At 39.5% G+C, this 21,013-nt stretch overlaps 2 protein-coding genes across 2 annotated transcripts in view; both read right to left on the bottom strand.

Moving 5' to 3' along the window:
• Window positions 1-6,549, bottom strand: part of CENPE (centromere protein E) — a 38,275-nt gene extending 31,726 nt beyond the window's left edge. The window contains exons 1-9 of the mRNA XM_063335897.1: window positions 6,427-6,549; window positions 6,003-6,094; window positions 4,894-4,983; window positions 4,697-4,815; window positions 3,493-3,612; window positions 2,427-2,508; window positions 2,160-2,227; window positions 2,010-2,081; window positions 398-449 (exon numbers count right to left, since the gene is read on the bottom strand). Of these exons, the coding sequence (XP_063191967.1) occupies window positions 398-449; window positions 2,010-2,081; window positions 2,160-2,227; window positions 2,427-2,508; window positions 3,493-3,612; window positions 4,697-4,815; window positions 4,894-4,983; window positions 6,003-6,094; window positions 6,427-6,482 (751 nt within the window). The 5' untranslated portion in view covers window positions 6,483-6,549. The remainder of the gene's footprint in view (window positions 1-397; window positions 450-2,009; window positions 2,082-2,159; window positions 2,228-2,426; window positions 2,509-3,492; window positions 3,613-4,696; window positions 4,816-4,893; window positions 4,984-6,002; window positions 6,095-6,426) is intronic.
• A 748-nt stretch (window positions 6,550-7,297) lies between these two features.
• Window positions 7,298-14,095, bottom strand: LOC134516161 (radial spoke head protein 4 homolog A-like). Its single transcript, XM_063336093.1, has 6 exons — window positions 13,410-14,095; window positions 12,673-12,904; window positions 10,294-11,046; window positions 8,982-9,132; window positions 8,059-8,176; window positions 7,298-7,535 (listed from the first exon to the last, which is right to left on the bottom strand). The coding sequence occupies exons 1-6, from the start codon at window positions 13,676-13,678 to the stop codon at window positions 7,298-7,300; spliced, it is 1,761 nt and encodes a 586-aa protein (XP_063192163.1). The 5' UTR covers window positions 13,679-14,095.
• Window positions 14,096-21,013: the final 6,918 nt, after the last annotated feature.

Here is a 21,013-nt window from a genome sequence, read left to right as displayed (position 1 = left end):
TCATGCTGTCGTTGTTAACAACTGAGCTTCCTCTTAGCTAGAGAATGAGCCTTCTGTTCACTCTTCACCTTTATGTATGAGTCCATACAAGCTTCTAATGATTTTTTTTTACCACAGGTGAATCTTTAGTTATTCATCTCCATTCTATTAGTTCGGTGCATGACTGTTGCTGAACCTGCTATTCTAGAAAAGCCATATTAGTATCAAGTTGTTTGCAGTTTACAGAATTTTCAGTATTTTCCTGAGTAGATCCTGCCTTACCAAAAGGAAGAGAGATTATTTATAAACGATAATTAACACAATACCACATAGATCAAATAATTTCCTTTCTATCGTAGTCTCTCATAAGGGTTAATTAACAGAAGCAGTCATCAGGAGAGCCTCATTTAACACTTACCTTCAGATCCTGTTTGACTAGCTCTTTCACTGCCTGCCAGATCTACCAAGTTCTGCAAATTAATTAAATATTTCACAGGTTAGTTCTGAAGCAATTTCACTTTAGATCCTCTTAATTCTAAATCTCTGATAAGAATTTCATCAACTAAATTTACACTTAGAAAAAAGAAGAGGTCTGTCATTATTGGAAGTAATCCATAGCTACTACACACATACCAACCATTTCACAGACATGAAATAAGTTTGTGTGAACTCCATTAATATCACTCTGAACAGTACTTCAAACTTGGAGTGCAATTCCCCCTATCCTCAGTAACAAAAAGATAAACACAGTTTCTTAATACAGAAGTGTTAACTACAGATTCAAGCCATAGGAAGCTTCACAGAATCACATCATCTGGTCCAATCTTTCATGAGAAGGAGAACCCGGATGAGATTATTTAGCACCCTGTCCTGAATCAGCTGTATGTCTCTCCTTGCCTGTCATTGTATCACAAGGAAATGAAGAAATTAAATACCAGGGGGAAAGCTTCACTCTGAATCTGGTTCAAAGTCAACTAGAACTTTATAGCATCCCATAATGATTTGCCTGAGCAAGTAGCCCTCACTTTAATTGGTTTCTGTTTCAGAAGGGTAAAATCCTGTACTAACTCCAACAAGCAGCAACATAACAAGAAAGCCAAAAAACCTCCCTCCCCCTGCTCTTAGTAGGGATTACTATAAAGTCAGTTGGAACAGAGGCAGGTCAGAGGGTGGGGGGTGGTGTAAGAATAGATCCCATAAGATATGGTGAGGAAAAGAAAAAGTGGGCAGTAGTTTGCTCAGATACTGCATGAGCAGTGTTTACTTTCAGATCCCAGAGCTTTTTCCACATGAAGACGTAACAAAAAGCTCTTTGCACAATGCATGTGATTGACTTCATGCTATTCCCAGTTCTGAATAAGAGTGCTCATGCAGATGTTAGCAAGCTTGAATGCATTCATATTGATTTCATTCCTCCAGTTGATTTGGATTCTTTTCTGACAATCAAGGAAAGGCTGTACAGAGAAGGCTTCAGAAACCAAAACACTCCCCTAGAGATCAGCAGTGTATTCCCCCCAGCTTAGGATATTTCATATACTAATAAACCACCAAAGAGATGCTAAGTGGGGTTACTTTAAAAAAAATAAAAATCTTCTGGCCATTGCAGCTGTAGGCCACGTGTTCTTGTAACAACAAGAAAATTTGAGGACGAGAGAAGCCTTCACAAGTTATTTCACTGGGCTTGTCAGTGGTCAGGAACAATTGTAGAGGAAGCTGCGTTTAAGAAAGTGCATGAACATCCTGACAATAGCCCCTTATGCTCCTGAGAAGGGCCTAACAGTCCTCAGTTCAGCATGGATTACTAGGAGGTACTCCCATGTCAGAATTCCCTTTCGTGGGAAGATACGCCCCAGGAGTCTCCCTCTATACAGATGATCAGCAACATGATTTCTGCTTAAGAAATGTCTGCTAGAAGCTAACAACAAAGTATGCTTGTATTGTCATTATAAAGTAACATTCTTTCAAACAAGCGGTAACAGTAAATTCACTACTTAAATGCCTATTTAATAACTTCTTGGAGTACAGCTTACCAAGTGGGATACCATCACTGCTCCATCACAGTTTGCATTTGCAGGGTCACTTCGTTCTCTGCTTTCAATGATCTAGAAGAGGAGGGTGCAATAAAGCTTTTGTCACTTTGAAAATAATTAAAATCCTCCTAATAGTGAAAAAGTTTTTACCATTCTGAAGATAGTGTGAGAACGGCTGCTGTGTTCATTCATTTTTGTTTCTCCATAATGGCGATTTTCTGTCAAAAAGTAATATTAGAATACTTCTGTTTATGTTCTGATAAACTGGAGTTAACAGACAAAAAGCACAAATTTAAAAGCTACCTGAAAAACACCAATTTCTGAATATAATCTCAAAGAAATACCCCATGATTCTAGATATACCCCATACATCAATGCTTTTATAAGATATCAGCTGATATTGGTTAAACAACTTACTTTCTCCTTTTCTAATCCATTCCATAACTTGTTCTGGAGAAACCACCACCTCTTCAATCAGATCTTCTACATACGTATTCCTCTTAAGAACAAAAACAGTAATAAGTTTTACTTAACTCTAAAAATCACTTAATACATTACATTAACATTGCCTGCAATTATGGTATTTATTGCGGTTTGCTTCCTTCTTAAAAGGAAGCAACACCAGTTGAATGTCTTTTTACGCTGAATACAAGGAATGGGCAAAGTTGAGACCTTTATCAGAACAGTAGCCTAAAGGTACAGGAATCAAACCACAGAGAACTAGGAAGTTTCCTAAAAATAAAACTGGTAAGAGAAATATCCTTCTGAACATTTTCTGAGGAAATGTAAGAGTTATTTCTCAGTAAATGTCATAAGGCCATAATTATACAACTGATAAGTCTCCCTTCTTACCAAGTTCCAAAAGCATTGATTATTTAGGGCATCAAAAAAGAACCCCAAACAACCAACCACAAAATCCAGACCAATAATTCTTATTATTTGCTACAAAGCTTAATATAAAGAAACTGAAGATGGCATTTATATAGATTTATTTTTCCCTACTGATCATCTTACTGAATAGTTGTATTCTGATGGTTATTCTATGATTACAGTAGAAGGAAAGTATATCTACTTTGTGGATATGAAGATGGTATTCAAGTAACTCTGCATATCTGTTGAAGACTTCTAACACATTGAGCTAGAGGCTTAGTATCATGTTTGTAGATGTTTTATTAACTAGACAATTCCCAAGTATTCATTGTCAAAGTTAAATAAAATATAGTATCCTGGATAATTTAAGGGATTAAGTCTACTTTTACAACATTCATAAAGATAAACCAGCAACAGGAAGTCCAACTTCACTGGTGTTATTCAACCACATCAAGTGTCCTTCTGCTAATTATGAAGATAAAAATTACCCAATTTGACACTGAAGAGTTTTCAACTAGATACCTCTGAAGGTTTTTTTTTTTTAATTAAAAAACCAAACAAATTATCCTACTTCAAACAGATACAATACTTACACTACATAACATCCACTTACATTAACATCCTCACGAATTCCCAGAGGCTTCTTTTTCCTGATATCACAAAGCAAATCTGTAATAGTTTCATTGTAGATTTCCATGTAAGAAACCCTTAGCAAGAATTCTCTCTCTGGAATCTAATGTTCAAAGGGGAAAGAAAAAAAAGAGAAAAAAACAAAAAAATAAGACTAACCCATGAACGCCTTTTAATGCAAGGCTTTAACCTTAACTTAAAGGTATATGTTTGGATATCATTCCACAGTTTTCTCTCCCCCCATCCTCTTTTCACATTAGCATCTACCAATAGAGAATAATTTTTCTTCTATCCCACCTCCTTCTAGCTGTATTAATGGTATATCACTTTCAGGAGGTTATAAAAGTAAGGTAACTGCCCTACAGAAGCATGACAGTAATTATCCCACTTAAATGCCCTTTCCACATCCAATTTCCTCCTGCTTAGATTCGTTCCTCCCTGTGTACCTAGTCTTCTCTCTCTGCTTGCTTAGATTTACTTTGCTGCTGCTGCTTCTTCCCCTGCCTCCCTGGTAGAGAATACTGGTGTGAGGAAAGGCTGCGCAATAGACCCAAGGGCTACAGCACCATGGAAAGTTTTCTTGGCTTTAGTTAGTGTTATAGGCCCCCTAAGGTACCCTGCACCTCCTCAAAGGAGCAGTGACCATTCCACATAACTGACAACAATTACCTGAAATCCTCAAGGCAGAAGCAAGTGCTCTGCAGATGATATTTTGGAAATCACTGTTTTAACTTACACCTTCTCCTTACTTCCTATTAGCATTGAGCAATTAGCCTATGATTCTTTTCAAAGCCTGAAATAAGTAAGTTTAGTGTCATATTCTTCCCACTAAAAAAGTCTTCCATACTGTTAATTTTTTAAAGTTTTAAGGTAATGTGAAGCTTTGTCTTTATTTTACTATTTTATCTACCACATTAATGAGTGAGCATCTATTTATATTCGTAAACAAGTAAAAAATTTGCAAGTCTAACAACCTCCCTCCGTTTTGTCCTAATTTAATTCCAACTAGTAGAGTCCCATTATATTTTTTTTTAAACCACTTATATTTGTAAGCCTAGCAAAGCGACTGCAACATATGGTCAAATATAAATTCATTTCATTCATAATGATGCTAAAATTAACTTTTATGTAACCATCACAAGTATTACTAGCTCTTTCAGTCACTTCAATTTAACGGAGTCTCTCACCTCACAAATAACTTTGAAAACATGTTGAACTGCCTTAGGGATAATGCCCACAGAATCTTCATTTCCCATCATTGTGTATGTCTTCCCTGAAGCAGTCTGTCCATAAGCAAAAATTGTGCCTAGAAAGATGGTTACATTTTACTAGTTACTTATGCAGTACATTAAAAACAGGATTTAAACACAGTTTTAAAACTTACCATTATAACCTTGCACAGCTGACTGTATAATTGGAACAGCTACACCTTCATATAACTGCTGAGTGTTGTCACTCGAGTGAAAGACACGATCTTAAAAAAAATAATTAAAATAAAGAATGTGAATCTATTGTATTGCAAGTCAAAACCAACCTGTCATGTTAGTCAGTATTGCTGACTTCATATCCAATTGTATGTAGGATAATTCAAACATAAAACGTAATTAATTATAACACTACTAATGCAGGCTTTTCTTTTATAAAAAAAAAATTAAACCAAGAAAGATATGATGAACAGACAAGTCAAAAAACCTAAGAACAATGGACACAGTTAAATATTCATCCCATTTAATCCTAAAAACAGTTATGGCTAGTTTATCTATGAGGATTGTAAGCCTGACAAGATAAGCTACTTGTTAAACTCCTAGCTCGAAGCATGTTTTCACTGAATCTATAATTTGGGAAAAATCTTTATAGTTAATAATTCATATTAACAAGTAGAGTGGATCAGTAGGAAGAGACTCAAAGTCAGGCAGTTAGTTATAAGGATCTAACATCCACACTAGGAACTTTTCCATTGTGGGTTTGGGTTCCCCTACCCCCTTTTCCCTAAATACTCTGGACTAGCCCTAGTCTAGTCCATTTGGAACTGGAATTCCTATGAAAAGAATCCAGCTCATGGGGTTATCAAGCATTGGAATAGTCTGGCAAGGGAAGTGATGGAATCTTCGTCACTGAAGGTATTTAAAAGACAGGTAGATGTGGTACTTAGGGACATGGTTTAGTGGTGGTTTTAGCAGTGTTAGACTGATGGTTGGACTTGATGATCTTAAAGGTCCTTTCCAACCTAGTCAATTCAAATTCCAAAACCACTGTACAGCATGATTCAGAACATTCATCAGGAAGCTGACTTCAAAAGCACATTCTCATTCCCAACCAAAACTGAAATCCTGTGTGCCCCAATGGCACTCCTTCAAAATTATGAAGTTGGAAAAAAAGTTCACAGAAGTTGCAAAAAGCTAAGGTCGTTAATTTTAGTTGATATATCCAAGTAGTACAGTAGCGAAGGTCCCTGCAAGCATCAAAATAAAATAGTTGTCTTCATATTCTTACCATAACTGAAGACTTTTGCACCATTAACTTCAGAAATAGTATTATTTTCACTTTTCCAGTGGAGTGGCACTTTATCTTCGAGAGCATTTTCTCTAAAAGAGGAGATATCCCGTTAACCTTACTGGGTTAGGGCTCTGCTCCTATCACGCAGGCCTACCCCCTTACCGCGAGAACCTCTCTCTTCCCTGGGCCCTCGCCAGTCCCGTTTCTCCCGGCTCTCTCCTTCCTCCACGGGGAGGGACGCCGCGTTGATGCCCCCACCTCCCCCTCTTCGTAGGGCGGTAGCGACGCCCCCGCTGAAGGTGACGGAGGGGCACAGCAACATCCAGGGAAGCCGAGTGGGCCCCAAGGCCACGGGCAGCACTGCAGCCTCCCCTCAGGCCAGAGGCTCGGGTGCGGCCCTCCCGCCCGGAGGGAGCCTCACCTGGCGATGAGCGGCCGCACACGCACGCAGACGGTCACGGCCCCCTCGTCCGCCATCCCCGCGGCCGTTGGGCGCACGCCGCCCGTGAGAGAGAGAGAGCGCTCGCTCCTTTCTCGCCCACACCCAGGAGAGCAACGCAGCGACCCAACCGCCACCGCAGTTTGAACTTCCCCCCGGGCCGCTTCCTATTGGCCCGCGCAGGGCAGACGCCACGGCGGAGCGTACCACTCGCCAACAGCTGACGGGGGGGAGCAGGGAGCGCGTAGCGAGGGACAGATGGCCGAACAGCCCCGGCCCTCTCTCGCGACACGCCCCCGTCTGTCGCGAGTCCTCCGGTGGTGGCGGCCGGGGCTGCGGCGCCGTGAGAGGGGCCGTTGCGGGCGGCGCGGGAAGGCGGCCGGCGGCGGCGTCGTGTCAGTGCTCTCGGCCGGTGACGGTGGCTACCGAATTTAATCGTATGCTTTCACACCTGAAAGTGACACTGTTCTGCAATTACGTTTATTTGTTTGTTTGTTGTTTAAGTAAAATTTACATAGGCATTGAAGTGCCGGTTAGAAAAACGGGGCGAAAGCGTGGTGGTTGGTAGGCAGTTCGTTGAAAGCCGTATTATTTGAGGAAGGAGACGCAGACTTTTTGCCGCCTCTTCTGAAAAAAGGCTGGTTCGTGGTGGCATCAGCCGGTGACGCAACGCCGCCTTGGCGCCAGCGCGATGGGCTCCGCAGGGGCGGTGAGGAGAGGAAGGGAGGCAGGTGTGGAGAGCAGCCTACGGACATCAAAAGATGGGTTTCTTTTAAGATCAGCTAATTAATGACAAATTTATGAAAATACTGTTCATGTTTAAACGCTTGAAATATGTTTCTCCCCCCGAATTTTAATCATCCTCCTCTTCATCCTCCTCAGCGCCTTCCTCATCTTCCTCTTCCTCAGCCGTAGCTAAGGCCTCTTCCCTGGCTGCCTTGAAAGCCAGTTCCTCCTCCACAGTGGGGTCTCTCGTCTCGGTGATTTCTGGCCCGCTGGGGTATTCTGCTTGCACTGGTGGAGGCAGTGCAGGAGTGTGGTTCTCTGGGCTGTATTTGTGACCCCAGCCAAAGTAGATGTTATCAAATTTCCTGAGAAAGAAAAGCGAGAGAATCACACATTCTTCCCCCCAACAAAACATCAGTGGAGGTGTTGTCAGGATTCCTTACTCTGCAAAAGGTCACTGTGGTGCACATATCCAATAACAGACATATTTAAAAGACGACACCTCTTTTTAACTGTTCTAACCTTTGATTAATATATGTTCCACTTAAAAATCTCCAAATGCTAAAATGATGAAGGCTGTGCTCTGTCACTGCACTGTATTGCAGTACGCCTCCAACCCCACATTGGTAACGTAGTGCCATTTCTGACAAATACTAACTGGACGTTTACATCGATTAACTTTATACTAGCCTTTCCAATGATTATTCTTTTTCAGTCTTAAATTGTTGCTGTGTACATTTAAGTGGCCTTACCCATCAGTCTCCAGAATAGTTAGACTTAATGAATTAATATAATGAATTAATAATAAAGCAGCTTTGACTTCATTAGACAAGTGTCTGTGTTTAGCACATACAGTCTGTGTTGTAACCATGTCAACTGGCTACTCACTTGCCAGATGCAAAGGCGTATGCTCCAGGCCATCGGTTAGACTGGAGAACTGCAACAGCATATTGCGGGATCAAGTTTGTAGAAGGCTGAGCTGTCCAAGCAGGGATGTTTTGAATTCCTGGAGGCAGCCAAACACACTGGGTCAATGAGTAAACTGACTTACAAGCCTCTACAAAATATTTAAGACTGAGTCATTTTCACAGAATTCAAGCAGTAGTTATAGTAAGTTGCATGTTAGAAAAGCCAGAAGTCAGAAACAATAAATGTAGGCGCTGTGTTCAAACAGCTGGTTTGGATGTATGGGTAGGTGGCACCAGAATGCTAATAGAGCCACGTACAGAAAAGATCACGCTCCTGAAATTCAGTAGTACTTACCTCTGTTTCTTTTGCCAAGGACTTTTTATCACTTACAGATAAATTATATAGGTATATTTCAACTTGATCAAAGAATGGCAAGTAGGAAAATAATTTACTATTGATGTGATCTAATATTCAAGTTCTCATATTCCCATGATTTGTTGCAATAATATGCTACAGGATCTAAATTCTTGTATGTATATCTATGCATGTGTGTACATATGTATTTATTTATTTACATGTGCACACACGATTTTTTTGTCTAAAAAGATGATGGAAAAATAGCTGAATTTATTTAATGTAGTGAGCTGTCTTGAACTTGCAGTAGCCTGACAAGTCTGAGGTATTTTTTCCCTTTATTTTAAACAAGATTGTTAACTAGTAAACACAGTTATTTCAATTTTAATGTCAATACTGTTAACCATTGTGCTTTTGATCAATTTTGTAAAAAAATGAGCTCACCCTGCAGGGGAAAACCAGAGTCCTATAACTTCAAATATTTGCTACCTAAATGCCAGCGTTCCTCGTGGCTCTCTCTGAAAAACTTCTTATTGCATGGGGAATACCTTCATCTTCAGAGAGTGGAGTGAGAAGAGGAGGTCCTATTTCTTGCTGTAGTTCTTGCGGTAGTTCATCTGGCTCCTCTGCTTTCTCCTCTTCTTCATTTTCTTCTTCTTCCTCTGTTTTTTGAAGAGGATTAAGCCAAACACAGCGGCCCTATAATTGTTACAGAAAAATAATAAGTACACGTAACAATCACTGAAAGAATGCAAGCCAGTTAAAACAATTGGCTCAAGTGCACACACACACAGTTAAAGGAGGGAGGGACAGAGGGAGGAAAGAAAAAAAAATTAATTCCATAATTGTTATATTGTTTTCAGAATATTGTATCCTCTTGGCAGAGGGTTCCCTATATCCCTCATTCCTCCCTCATCCCTGCTTACTATTTCAGAATAACCTCATACCTCTGTCATCAGCTTTTGGTTATTTTGTAGTTTTCAGTTCCTTGCCAGTTCAGTTTGTATCCTTGATAGATTACCAGTTACTGCGAACTAAGAAGCTACCACTGGTGGACTTTGCCTGTTCCTTTTAAAATCTGCCTTGTTATTTAGCTACCAGTCAGAGGAACATAACAAAATGTTCTTAAGATTCTAATGCTTATAGATTTTATTTTTACAACTATCGTTTTGTTGGTAATAATTTTAAACCTTATGTCCTACCATTTGCTGTTATTTTACACTAGTGTTCTTGAATTGGTAGACTGGCTGTCAAGTCATCCAGCAATGATCATCACATTATTAGTACCTCTTTCCAGCACTAGCCTGATATTACAAATATTTTATGCTACAATTTTATGTACAATATTTTGGTTTTAAGCTTTTTCATTTGCATGTTTTGCAGAAGAAACCAGAAGAAAACATCAAATAAGTTCCATTTAGCATACAATCATAAGACATCTGTATTTTAGCATCCTACCCAAGAAAAGACAATTTGAAACATTTTTGTCAATTAAGGACTTCAAAAGAGAAAACCTAATATAAAAGATTACCAGAATTGTTATCTATCAAGGCCTAACTCCATACGGTTATCTAAAGATAAGTTTTGATCTGAAGAACACACCATTGAAAAAAGTACTAAACCTAGAAGTTTCCTAAATATATATACATATATATGTATAAAAATATATCCTATATGTAGGTATGTACAACATGTATACTATATCAAATATATTTTTTGTAGAAAAATATTTCAGTACAACGCTATTTCTGGCGAATAGTTCAAATGTGCAGGTGAGGAGTGTCATTTACATTCTGAAACCCTACAAGTACTACAGTGTGACTGGTACCTGAGGTCTGCGTAAGCTATGCCAGAACGTACCTGCTTTAGAATACTTTGTATGTTGTGTACCCACGCGGAGAGAGAATCCACCATTTCAGCCACAGAAAGAGGCTGAAAATCGGGGTTTTCTTCATATGTATCTCTTCCTCCTTCCACCTCCTCCTCTTCGTCTTCTTCCTCTGCAAACTGGTAAAATCCAATGGGAGAGATCTGGGTTCCTGCTGAGATCCGAGCTATCTGTGCACGCAGGTAATTGGCCTCATTTCCAGGGAAAGGAGGAAAGCTCACAACAGGAGCATCCAGCCTCCCAGTGAAGAACTTCTTGATTTTCCTGGCACAGACAATCTGGGCTGGCGTCACTGGAGGCAACTTCACCCAGGGTTTGCCTGGCTCATTACAGACAAAGTAGACATATTTATTAGCCCCAGTCCCATTTTCTTCTTTTGGGATGACAGGTGGGGGCTTATAGGTGGACTTTGGTGGTTCATCTTCTTTTTCTTTCTCCTCTTCTTCGTCTTCGACCTCACCCACCCATTTCCCTCCTTCCTCAGTAACTGCTTCCTCTTCTGTTTCCTCCTCCTCTTCTCCCTCATGGTACTGTACTTCAGCTATAATATAGTTCATCTCCAGGCCCAAAATTTTGCCCCAGAAGCGACAGGTCTGGATTGGCTGAACACTAATTAGTTTTTTAAGGGCAAGGAATATGTGATAGGATTCATCTTTGCTCAAGCCAATTCCAGCCTGTTCAAAATAGAAGGCTGTTTCCATCACATTAGGTAGAGGGGTCTCTCCCTGGGAAAGAAGATCCGGAGTTAGAGCTGAAGAATAGGATAATTACCTATTTGAAAAATTAAACATGTTATCCACTGAATGTTATACTTCACTTTCCTGATGTGCCACTCATTCTCTCAAAGTGTTTTGCAGACATTAATTCACTACCTCTTCCACTATCATTTAAAAAATTAAAAATGCCATTTTAAGGGTAAAGAAGAGAACTACAGCTTTTAGAATACAGGATTTCAAAATTCAATCTCCTAATTACTGCGAAATAAGGAAAGTCAGAATTCTTACACAGGATCTACAAAGGTCTAAAGTACTAGGGCATGTCAGTTATGTAAGAGGCCTTGATGCCGGCAAACAGTGTCACTGTATTTCCTTGTGTTTGTGGCAGATGCATTTGGGGAAAATATAATACATATTCTGTATATTTAGACACCAGACCAGCAATATTTCTCTCGAGTGAATGTGGTTCTTTTGAAAAGCTTGGCATAAAACTCCGTGCATTTTTTGAAATACTGGCCCCTGCTCTTACTGAAGTCCATAGTAAGACTCCAGCTGGCTTCCACGGAAGCAGAACTAGGCCAATAATGAAGGTTTCATTAAGTATTTCCATGTACTTTATCACCCTTCTTTCATTTCATGGGCATAGGTGATTATATCTCACAAAAATACTGAAAGTTGTGCACAGCAGGGTAGGGAATTTTGAAGAAGTAGTGCTAGTTTTGTATAGAATTTCTTTGGCCCTTCCAGGTCTCTTATATCAAAGAAAGATAGACAGGATCTAGAATTTTTTCATAGAAAAATTCCAAATTCCTTTCTAAAATACCCTACTTTTTCCCATTTTTATCATCGTATACTGTTACTGTAAAATAAGTAATAGGCTATGGAAAAGATGAAAGACTGTCTCTTCTGTTGTTAATAATTGTATTCTGCAATGGCAACTCATTTGAATATATACTGGTAACTTCATATGAAAATCAACATCTCATTGATTAGTTTCCCTTGGTTATTATAAGAATTCTCTTAATTTTTTAATTGGGTACAAATGCTTCTGCATATAAGCAACTGAATACTGAAAAATACCCTATTTTAAGAAGTGGATTTTCAATTCTAGTAGTTCTTCATTTTAACCATTTTTTTTCTTTTTTGGAGGACAGACTGCAACCACAGCTGGAGCTGGAAGGATCATGAAATTCTCCGTTTTCTATTTTACAGTAACAGCTGTGCACAATATTGTCAAACTGGTGTCCAGAATTATGGTTACTTTAGGTAAGGAAATGTCACTTTTAAGTAAAGAAAAGAAAGTTGGATACAATATTCCATGCTGAACTGGCATATGGGAGATATTGTAAACTTTACTTTCTCTTAATTATCCCTAGAACATCTGTGATTTTAAAGGCTCAGAATATTAGATTAACTATAGGAAAAAATCCCAACTAAGTAACCAGATGGGGTTTCTTCTTCACAACTATGACGAGGGTACATGGTACTGTAGTTGCAATTATTTATATGATCATGAAAGACAATAGTACAAAGGAGAACACAAGGAGGACACTCCCTTCCTCCTTTCCCTTCCCGCCATCCTCCCAGCCATTCCCTGTTATATATGATAGCTATTTTTCTCTGATAATAACTCACTATCTCTTCTTCTAGTTCTTCATCTCCTTCTCCATTTGCCTTGAGGAACAAAGCTTTACGCTTTTCTGCAGCTTCAAATGTTGGAAGAATCTCATGTTCATCTCGAAGAGTGTCCATTTTTTTTTGAAAGTGAGCCCACTTCACATCCTTGCTGATATTCTCTATTATGTCTACTGCATTTGTGGGCTGTTCATCCAGTATCTTTGTTAGCATATTGGCAAGATGGTCATATCTGTCATATAAATGTAAGTATTATTGGCCTATTGTACAAAAGTCTTAGAATAATATGTTTTTAATATCAAAAGTAGAAGCTAATCACCTCGAGCTTTGGAGAAATCATAGTTAGATGAAAGGGGATCACAGAGCATCATGGGAAATTAGACGTGAAACTAGCCTGATTATAATATACTTAGGAGTAGTCCCATCTTCCATTTTTGGTATATACCACACCTGCCTCAGGAGCTGAAGCTGAATTCAAACTTGCTCTTAAACAAATCGGTTTCCCTTTGAACTCTATAAAAAATTCCCTTAGGAATTTTGATTCTGAAAGATGTCAGACACACACAAGCATGATATAGCAATGAACTATTGCATTTATAACATATTCTTCCATTCTATATATACCACCCTGGTATCCCTCCCTTTCTTAACATAACCCTTTGCCCTTTTACCAACCCTATTTTTCTCTCTACTTATACTTCCTACCCCTTTCAATTGTGTCCCTTTTTCAGACTTACAAGTTCAGGCCAGACGTTGTGCTGCTCTTCAGTAAATAGGCTTTTGCATTCTGAATTGCCAGCGTTCGGGATTTGGGATCAGGTATCTGATCATCATATGGACTATGTCCTGGCTGATAAAGACCATAACCTGGTTCATGTGGCTGATAGGGGCCATGCCCACGTTCATAGACTTCATGGGGATCTTGTCCTACTGCGTATGTCGGGTAGGCACTTTTTGGTTCCAGTGTTTGGTAAGGGTCCAATCCTAGCGTATATGACGGATACATGCTGTGCCCTGCCTCCTGTGCCTGATGAGAGTCTTGTCCCAGTGCGTATCTCTGGCTGATGTTTTTTTCTGGCACCTGTAGCTTCTAAGACTTTGTTCTGCTCCGCATGGATGACAGAGGTGTTGATTTTGGGTCTGTGATTGATACTGTGCTTGTCCTAGTGCACAGGTCTGGCCAACACCTCCTCTTTGGTCTTGTGCTTGGTAGGGGTCTTGGGTGCTTGTGGCTGACGGATGCCCTTTCTCAGTCCTGGTGGCTGATCAGACCCTTACCTTACCCCTTGGTCTTCACAGGAAGCTGGGCCCGGTTCCGACTGCAGAGGCTGGTAAGGGTATCGTTCAGGCTCGCCCACGGCCTGGGCCGGGGGGTGCGGGCCGAGCTGGGGGCACCAAACGGCCCTTCAGCCGCCGTCGGCTCCGCTCGTCGCGCAGCAACAGCTGCCGGCGGCGGGACGCGGCGGGGCGGAGCGTCACCAAGGTAAACGAGCCGCCGTTGCTGGGGACGCCCGGCGGGGCGGTGCCGGAAGGGGTGGGACGGCGGCGGGCTTTCTGTGGGGACAGGTGGGGCTGACGGAGGCCGTTGTAAACTGTTGTCGGAGCCCCGCGCGCTGACGCCGGCCGTTGAAACCGTTGGCGGCGGCGCCGCGCGCGCGCCCCGGGGGAAGCCGCCCTGACTGCGGGGTGTCCCCTTCGCGTCGCCCCACGCTGAGCCCCAGCGGCTGGCCGGGAGAACGGCCCGATGGCTGAGGGGGCCGCCGCCCCCGCCAGCCCCCCTCAACGGCTCCCTGAGGGGGCTGTCGCTGTGGGGGGACCCGAGGGAAACCGTCCTCGAGGGGGCCGTCCTGCCGCCCTCGCTGACCCCGGCCCAGCGGATCTGGTGGGTTTGCTGGGTGGGAAACCCCAGCAAGCTGCCCGAGCTCTTACCCCTTTTTCTAAAGGGGTTTTCATGCTCTGCTTGTTTCCTTTCATCATGACCCACAAACTATGAAGCGCTGTTAGTGCTCTGCCTGAGCGCTTGTGGTACAAGAATCTTTCAGACCTGTGCTGAGAGCAGAAAAATGGATCTTCAAAAGCTTAATTTTGACTGAAAAAGGAATAAGTAGCACTAATTTACCTTCACTGCTTTCATTGCATGTGGTAGTAAATGCAGTTTAATCTGCATTTTAGTGGTGATATATCATGCTGTACAAAGCTTTTTTCTTTTAAGAGAGAAAAACTTTGTAAAACCTGATTATTGCTTTAAAAAATTGTATTCACAGATCCAAGGAAAAAAGCAGATTTAAATTAAGTTGGAATGAAGGGATTCTGATAGAAAACAGTTTTGCCATGTGATTCTATCAGTGTTGAGGAGACAGCTGTCTATAAAGTAAGTAATTTCTCTTTGCAGTAGTATTCAAATGTTAAAATGTGAAGGACAAACGTTACATTACAGAGGAAAAACCTGCTACCTTTTATTAATTTAGATGCTTGTGATTTGCTTTACAGAAATCTAGTAGCCCAGTGCTGTATGCTTTTGTAGTCCCATCAGGTATTATAAGCTACGTTACTATCTACTTGAACAGGTGTTTGAAGTTATGTTACTATCCAGAGCCCTCATCATGTGTGTAAAATCTGCTCACATTAATAATCTTCTTAATTGCTCATAATTAAATCAGTGAAGAACTTTTACGGTTTGAGTAAAGTTAAACACATATCTAATCTCAGCAAAATGCCCTATTAAGGTTAAAAGTTGTGTTAAAGTAGTGCAATATCTGAACTGTAAAATATACTTCTCCGTCATTGGTGGATCAGCTAATGTAACTTTTAAAAAATGTGGTTTATTTTGGATATTTATTAGAAGTAACCAGAAAAAACTCTTAGATGGGGCATTGCAAATTTCTGTCAAGTTCCAAGAAAGTAAATGTCAGAAGTATCATTGAGGACTCTGCCCCCTTCTGAAACAGCAGCAAAACATAACGTTTCCACATCCTTTAATATGCACAGCATTTATACGAAGAATTAAAAAGTTTCTGTATTTTGTTCCTATGATTCCAAGTAAGACAATATCACAAAAATGTTACTTCTGCTGGGTTTCAAGTTGTAGAGGTTTTATTATTGACCTACTACTGATCTTCGTGAGGAATGTGTACATGTTTATTTTGCGAATGTATTTGCAGAACTCAGACATTGACTGCAGAGGGCGATACAGTACTTGCAAATTACTTGTGAATTCCCTTTATTTGATATCCATATTTCATATTTGGAGGAGAAACTTGATTTTTTAGTAATTCACTTGTAAAAAAATTTTATGGAATTAAGTTATCTTTCTACCTGTGGTGTTCTGTGAAGCAGCTGCTCAAGAAAGGGCAACTATTTTATCTTTTCAGTCTTGTTCAGCAAAGAGAGAGAAAACTAGGGGCACCTATATTGCAATTATATAAGTTAGGAAACATGTAAAAGATACAACGGCTCAAGGCTAAGAGTACCTCAGTGCAGAAGGATGTTTCAGCAAAGTGCTGTGATGATCTCTTATTGATACAGAAAAGTAGGAAATGCATATATGTGATATTGCTGCAGAAACTTTCATGAACGCTGTCAGTAGCATGGATTAATTAGCTGAACAGTAACTAAAGTGTTAATGTTTTCTCTTTCCAAAGGAGATATGTTAAGGGTTTGTATTGCCTCTCTGTGGCCAGGTAGCAATGGTCTCTTGTCCTATGGATTCAAGTCTGTTTTTCAGTAGCTCCCCTTTTTTTTGATACTGAACTCTTGCCTGTTTGTGCTTATTTCCAAGTGCAGATCCAAAGGTGGTATAAAATGTTGCATGTAAAACTGGATGTCTGTTGCATTTCTTTACAGTTTCATTGGTGAATTTTGAACATGCTTGCACTAGGAAAGGAATGACAGGCAATCTGAATAGAGCTTCCCATTTTGAGTGGTAATCCTTCTGTGCTCTGTTGATTTCTGTGCAAACAACTGTTGAATTGGGAAGCCCAGTTTTAGGTCCCATGTGTGTCTTCCTAGAAGAATGCCTTCATCACCAGACCAATAAGTAGCACCTGTAACTACTGAGGTGAAGTTGATCTTTACTGTGTAGGAGGCAAGGCAACTTTAACTGAATTCCAGCCTGTGCACTGGGAATCAGGTGCTATTGCTTTCTCCGTGAAGCTTGTTCTGGCAAGGACTGCCAGGTGTGCTGTCAGCTCACTTAAGAGGGAGGCATAATTAGTAGATTCTTATTGAATTTGCTATAGCATAGGTTTCAAACTGCATACTGTGGTCAGGACTAGAGTGCCTGAGCATATGAAGATGATCTTTAGCCTTTCCTTTATACTATGTTTATTAATTAAATACTTATGCTCATTCTGACTGCTTCTAAATGACTTGAAGGGGAAAGGTACTTGAAAAGTGCCGGTTCTGTCTTGTTACCTTTGTTAATTCTCATGAAAAAACTACAAACTACACAACTACTTTTTAATGCCTTTTTTCTATTCAGAAGCCAGTGGCATTTGTTTCTTCTGCAATTCCAAAAAAGCCACATGCAATTTTTGTACTTAAAACAACTTTCTGTATGTTTAACTGTGTAACAGAGTGCTCTCATACATTTTTTTTTTAAACCCAGAGAGGATCAAAATGGATTCCTATATCACTTTCAGAATATAGTTTTCCATTTGATTGAAATTCTTCTTATGTCACTTCTAATAGCAATTTCCTGCTAAATATCTAAGTAACTGCTTGTGTATACAAAAGCAAATATTATTCTGTGAATCTTAGATGTTCCTTGTGCAGAGGGGAATAGATGCTTGTATAAGATTTCCTTAAAATATGGCAGTGACTTTTTTTTTTGTTAGCTGCAAGGTCTTTATTGAGTCTTTTCTGCTGGTATGCTTCTTTCTCCTTCCATAGGGCTTGATTCTTTTCTCTTCTTTGGATTATATGCTGAAGTAAAAATGTATTCCTCATGTGGTCATAGACATTAGATTAGTGCTGGCAGTCTGAGATGCTTTTCTATAAGGCTATATTGTTGGAAAGCTGAGAGACCGTCATCCTTCTGCAAGGGGTTGATAGGAAATGCATATGGTGCTCTGAAGAGAATAATAACCATAATTTTTGGAGATCTAGTACTGGCTTTTGCTCTTATTGAAATCAATGGGAGTTTTGCTACTGACTTCAGTGAAACTAAGATTAGGCCCTTTGTCATTTCATTATCATTTTTTTTGACATAGACCATGTTATATGCTGGGAGACAAACTAACTTTAGTTCTGACTTACAGTAGAGAGTTTTTGTGGTTAAGGCCAAGCATGAGTTTGCATTCTACTCCGTGAATTCTGTATTTTACATCCTCTGAGTTCAGAAAATCACTGAGAGTTACAGGATAATGGTTAGTAGACATTTAACTATAACTGTGCAGTGGCAGCAATGTTGGTGTGGAGGAGCATAATTTCAAAGGGGTAAAAAACTTCATATCATCTGGTAATGAGTGCTAAACCTATGTCATAAACAAAGCTTTTGTTCAAACTATGTTATTACAGTGACATGGTTATGAGAAGTGCGGGAAATTGAAGCTGATAGTTTTTCACATGTTGGAATATAATGTCTTTGTGATTATGATTTCTGTTACTGAAGGTGATGGCATTTCTCTGGTTTTGGGCACTGTGAAAGGCTAAAAATTGCAGTGGACACCATGATTAGTGCTTTCTGGGTGCTGTACCTCTATTTTATTATAATTTTCATTGGTGTTGGTATACCATTTCTTACCTGTCAGGACCATCAGAGGACAGTGTTTTCTGATTGCTTTGATTGTTATTTTATGAGGGGACAGCTTATTGTTCTGGCAAAGAGGGTGTGGTAGTTGTGCATCTTTTAAATACATGCTGGGTTTAATGAGTGCCAGCCCAGGTACTTTGTGCTGGTGCTCAGAGCTGTCCATTTCCCACAAGTCTGTTAGATCGCAATCGCAACTGCAGATTTCAGAGGCTGTGTGGTTTGATACTTGCTAGGGTGAGATGAAAAGCAGTGGTGATTGATTCTTTTTAGCATGTTACAGCTGTGATACAGAGTTCAGGTGGGCCTGTTTTGGATCCAGGTAGCTTGGTTTCTGTTACTTGTTTTTTTTATTGTTTGTTATGCAGAGAAATCTGAATGTCTGTGTGGGATAGTTCCTTCTCTTTAAAAGGTCTAACTGTGCATAATTGTGCATTTCTATACTATTCTCATTGACTGAACCTGTTTCAGTAGTCCATGTTGATGATCTCCGAATTTGTTGCTCATGGCTACATGGATTCTGATGACTGTGGTGTTGCAACAGTGGGAAAAAATGGACTGTTTGAGTTTAGGATCTTTGATTGCTGCAACGGTGTTACCAGCTGGTGGTAATATAGTGGAATGAGCTGCAAATATCTCCTCTGCTCTGGCTTGTTGCAGGCTTGTGAGCTCTCAACAGCCTTGTTTCGCCCAGATGTGCATCTGAAGTTCCCTTTTCTTGGGGGATAGGGGGGTGAAAGGGAGGGGAGGTTTTGTTCAATGTAGAAATTCTTGGGGGATTTTGTTTCTGTTAATATTTGATTAAGTGACAGTTAAAATGGAACAATGATTTATCGTCATTAATAAAAGGGAGGTTCATTTTTTACTTTGCAGATTTGTAACCTTTACTGTATTTCTAAGAGTGATAAAACAAGTGATATTTTAGATACTGCATTCAATTATAATTTTTATATGTTTTATTCTTATGTGAAGCTGAGCAAGTGCAATCACTTCAAGAGGATTATACATTTCAGTCAATTCCTGTTTTGCTTTTCCCTAGCTGTGTGTGTTATAGCACTTCTCATTGTAGAGAGAATGGATTTCATCATTTTTTTCCCCTACTGTGGTAAAACCTCTAGTCTGCAGCAGCAGTGTAAAACAGGGTATAATGATTCAGCAGTATTTTACAAAACTATACAGAACATGAGGAAATAGAGAAAGAGGCCTGACATTTTGCCCTCTCAAATGGTTAGGAGAAGGACTATCTGAGCATATCCTTCATATTTATAAAGCACTTAGAAAATAAATATTCTAAACCCAAAATCCTTCAGAAGTGTAGATGGCATTGTTTTCATTAGGGATGTTGTAAATGGCTAGGAGGCTTTGTGGAACTTAGAGATATGCTGAAGAAGTTTTAGTATTTTACTAGGATTAGTTATATGTGTAAGTTCACACTTAAATTCTTTCCAGGAGGATCCTGCCATGTTAGACTCAATAAATATGAAATTCTGCTCAAAAATCCATCTTTATATTGCACTTCTGTCAGAAAATCTATGCTACTGAATACCAATTTTAAAAAATACAACTTTTCAGGCCATGGTTTTTCAACAATGTCCAAGCGAGTTGTCCTATCTTATGTTATTTTGACTGTGTGATATGTAATAGTTGACTTGTCTGAGGATAGCAGTATGCTCAGAAACAATGTTTAATTTATATCTACTGAGCTCATAATGCAATTGCATTCTTCATTTGAAATAATACGCAAAGCATAATGGGGAATTCAAGCCTATGAAGTTTACTTTGAGATGATTTCCAATAAAGAGAATTCCATCTTTATCATTGTTATTTCATGAAATACCATTAGATCAACTATTTTCTCTGGAAATAATTTCTATAAGTTCAAATACTCTGTCATTTTAAATTGAACATCTAGGTTCAGTCTCCATTGTTGTAGATAACTTTGTCCCATTTTCTTTTTCCAGAGATGTAGAACTTCTTGCAAACAACCTTATTCTAGGAACAAAAATGTTCACTTGAAAAATACTTTTTTTTCCTTCTTTGTTTTGCTCTCTATTATTTTGAATAGGGCTACTATTTTCACTCAGTCACTTAGCTTCCACATCTTTTTTCTGTCTATGAAAAGCACGACAAAAACAAGGCAAAAATTTGCATCAGCAATCAAAAGACTATATTTAGGTGAAGTAAACAGGAGTACCTATGAAGTGTCTCTGAGACGTGTTTCCCTGTATTTTATATTAGCAACTTCGCAATATAACTAGATCTTTGGTGCCACAATTTCCATCCCATTTTACATATAAATAAGTTTTCCATAGAAAATATACTATGAATTTAGATAGTAGAGGAGATTCTGTTAGTCTGTTTCTCTTGCAAAATATTTATGTAACCATTGTAAATAATGTTTTGCTCACCTGCATTTGAAATTTGATTCCCTCTTCTATATTTTGTTGATGAAAACAGCTTCTTTAGCTGTCAATGTTGATAACCATTCAAAACATCCATATTAAACCATAAAGTTATTTGTATTCCTTTCTCAAAATATGAAAAAATATTGTGTCCACGTAAAACTGTAAGAGCATCTTAAAACTTGTCCTT

The sequence above is a fragment of the Chroicocephalus ridibundus genome, chromosome 5 (genome assembly GCF_963924245.1).
Source record: "Chroicocephalus ridibundus chromosome 5, bChrRid1.1, whole genome shotgun sequence".
NCBI lineage: Eukaryota > Metazoa > Chordata > Aves > Charadriiformes > Laridae > Chroicocephalus > Chroicocephalus ridibundus.
Note: the sequence above shows the minus strand (reverse complement) of the source record. Positions and strands in the feature narration are given on the sequence as shown.

Bases quoted from the DNA above. Each gene is read 5' to 3' on its own strand.
- LOC134516161 (XM_063336093.1), bottom strand. From the start codon at position 13,678: ATGTATCCGTCATATACGCTAGGATTGGACCCTTACCAAACACTGGAA. The intron at 11,047-12,672 runs GTGAGTTATTAT...CTTCTTTCCCAG, and splicing joins AAGAACTAGAAGAAGAGATA to GGAGAGACCCCTCTACCTAA. The intron at 8,177-8,981 runs GTATTCCCCATG...GGCTGCCTCCAG, and splicing joins TCCACTCTCTGAAGATGAAG to GAATTCAAAACATCCCTGCT.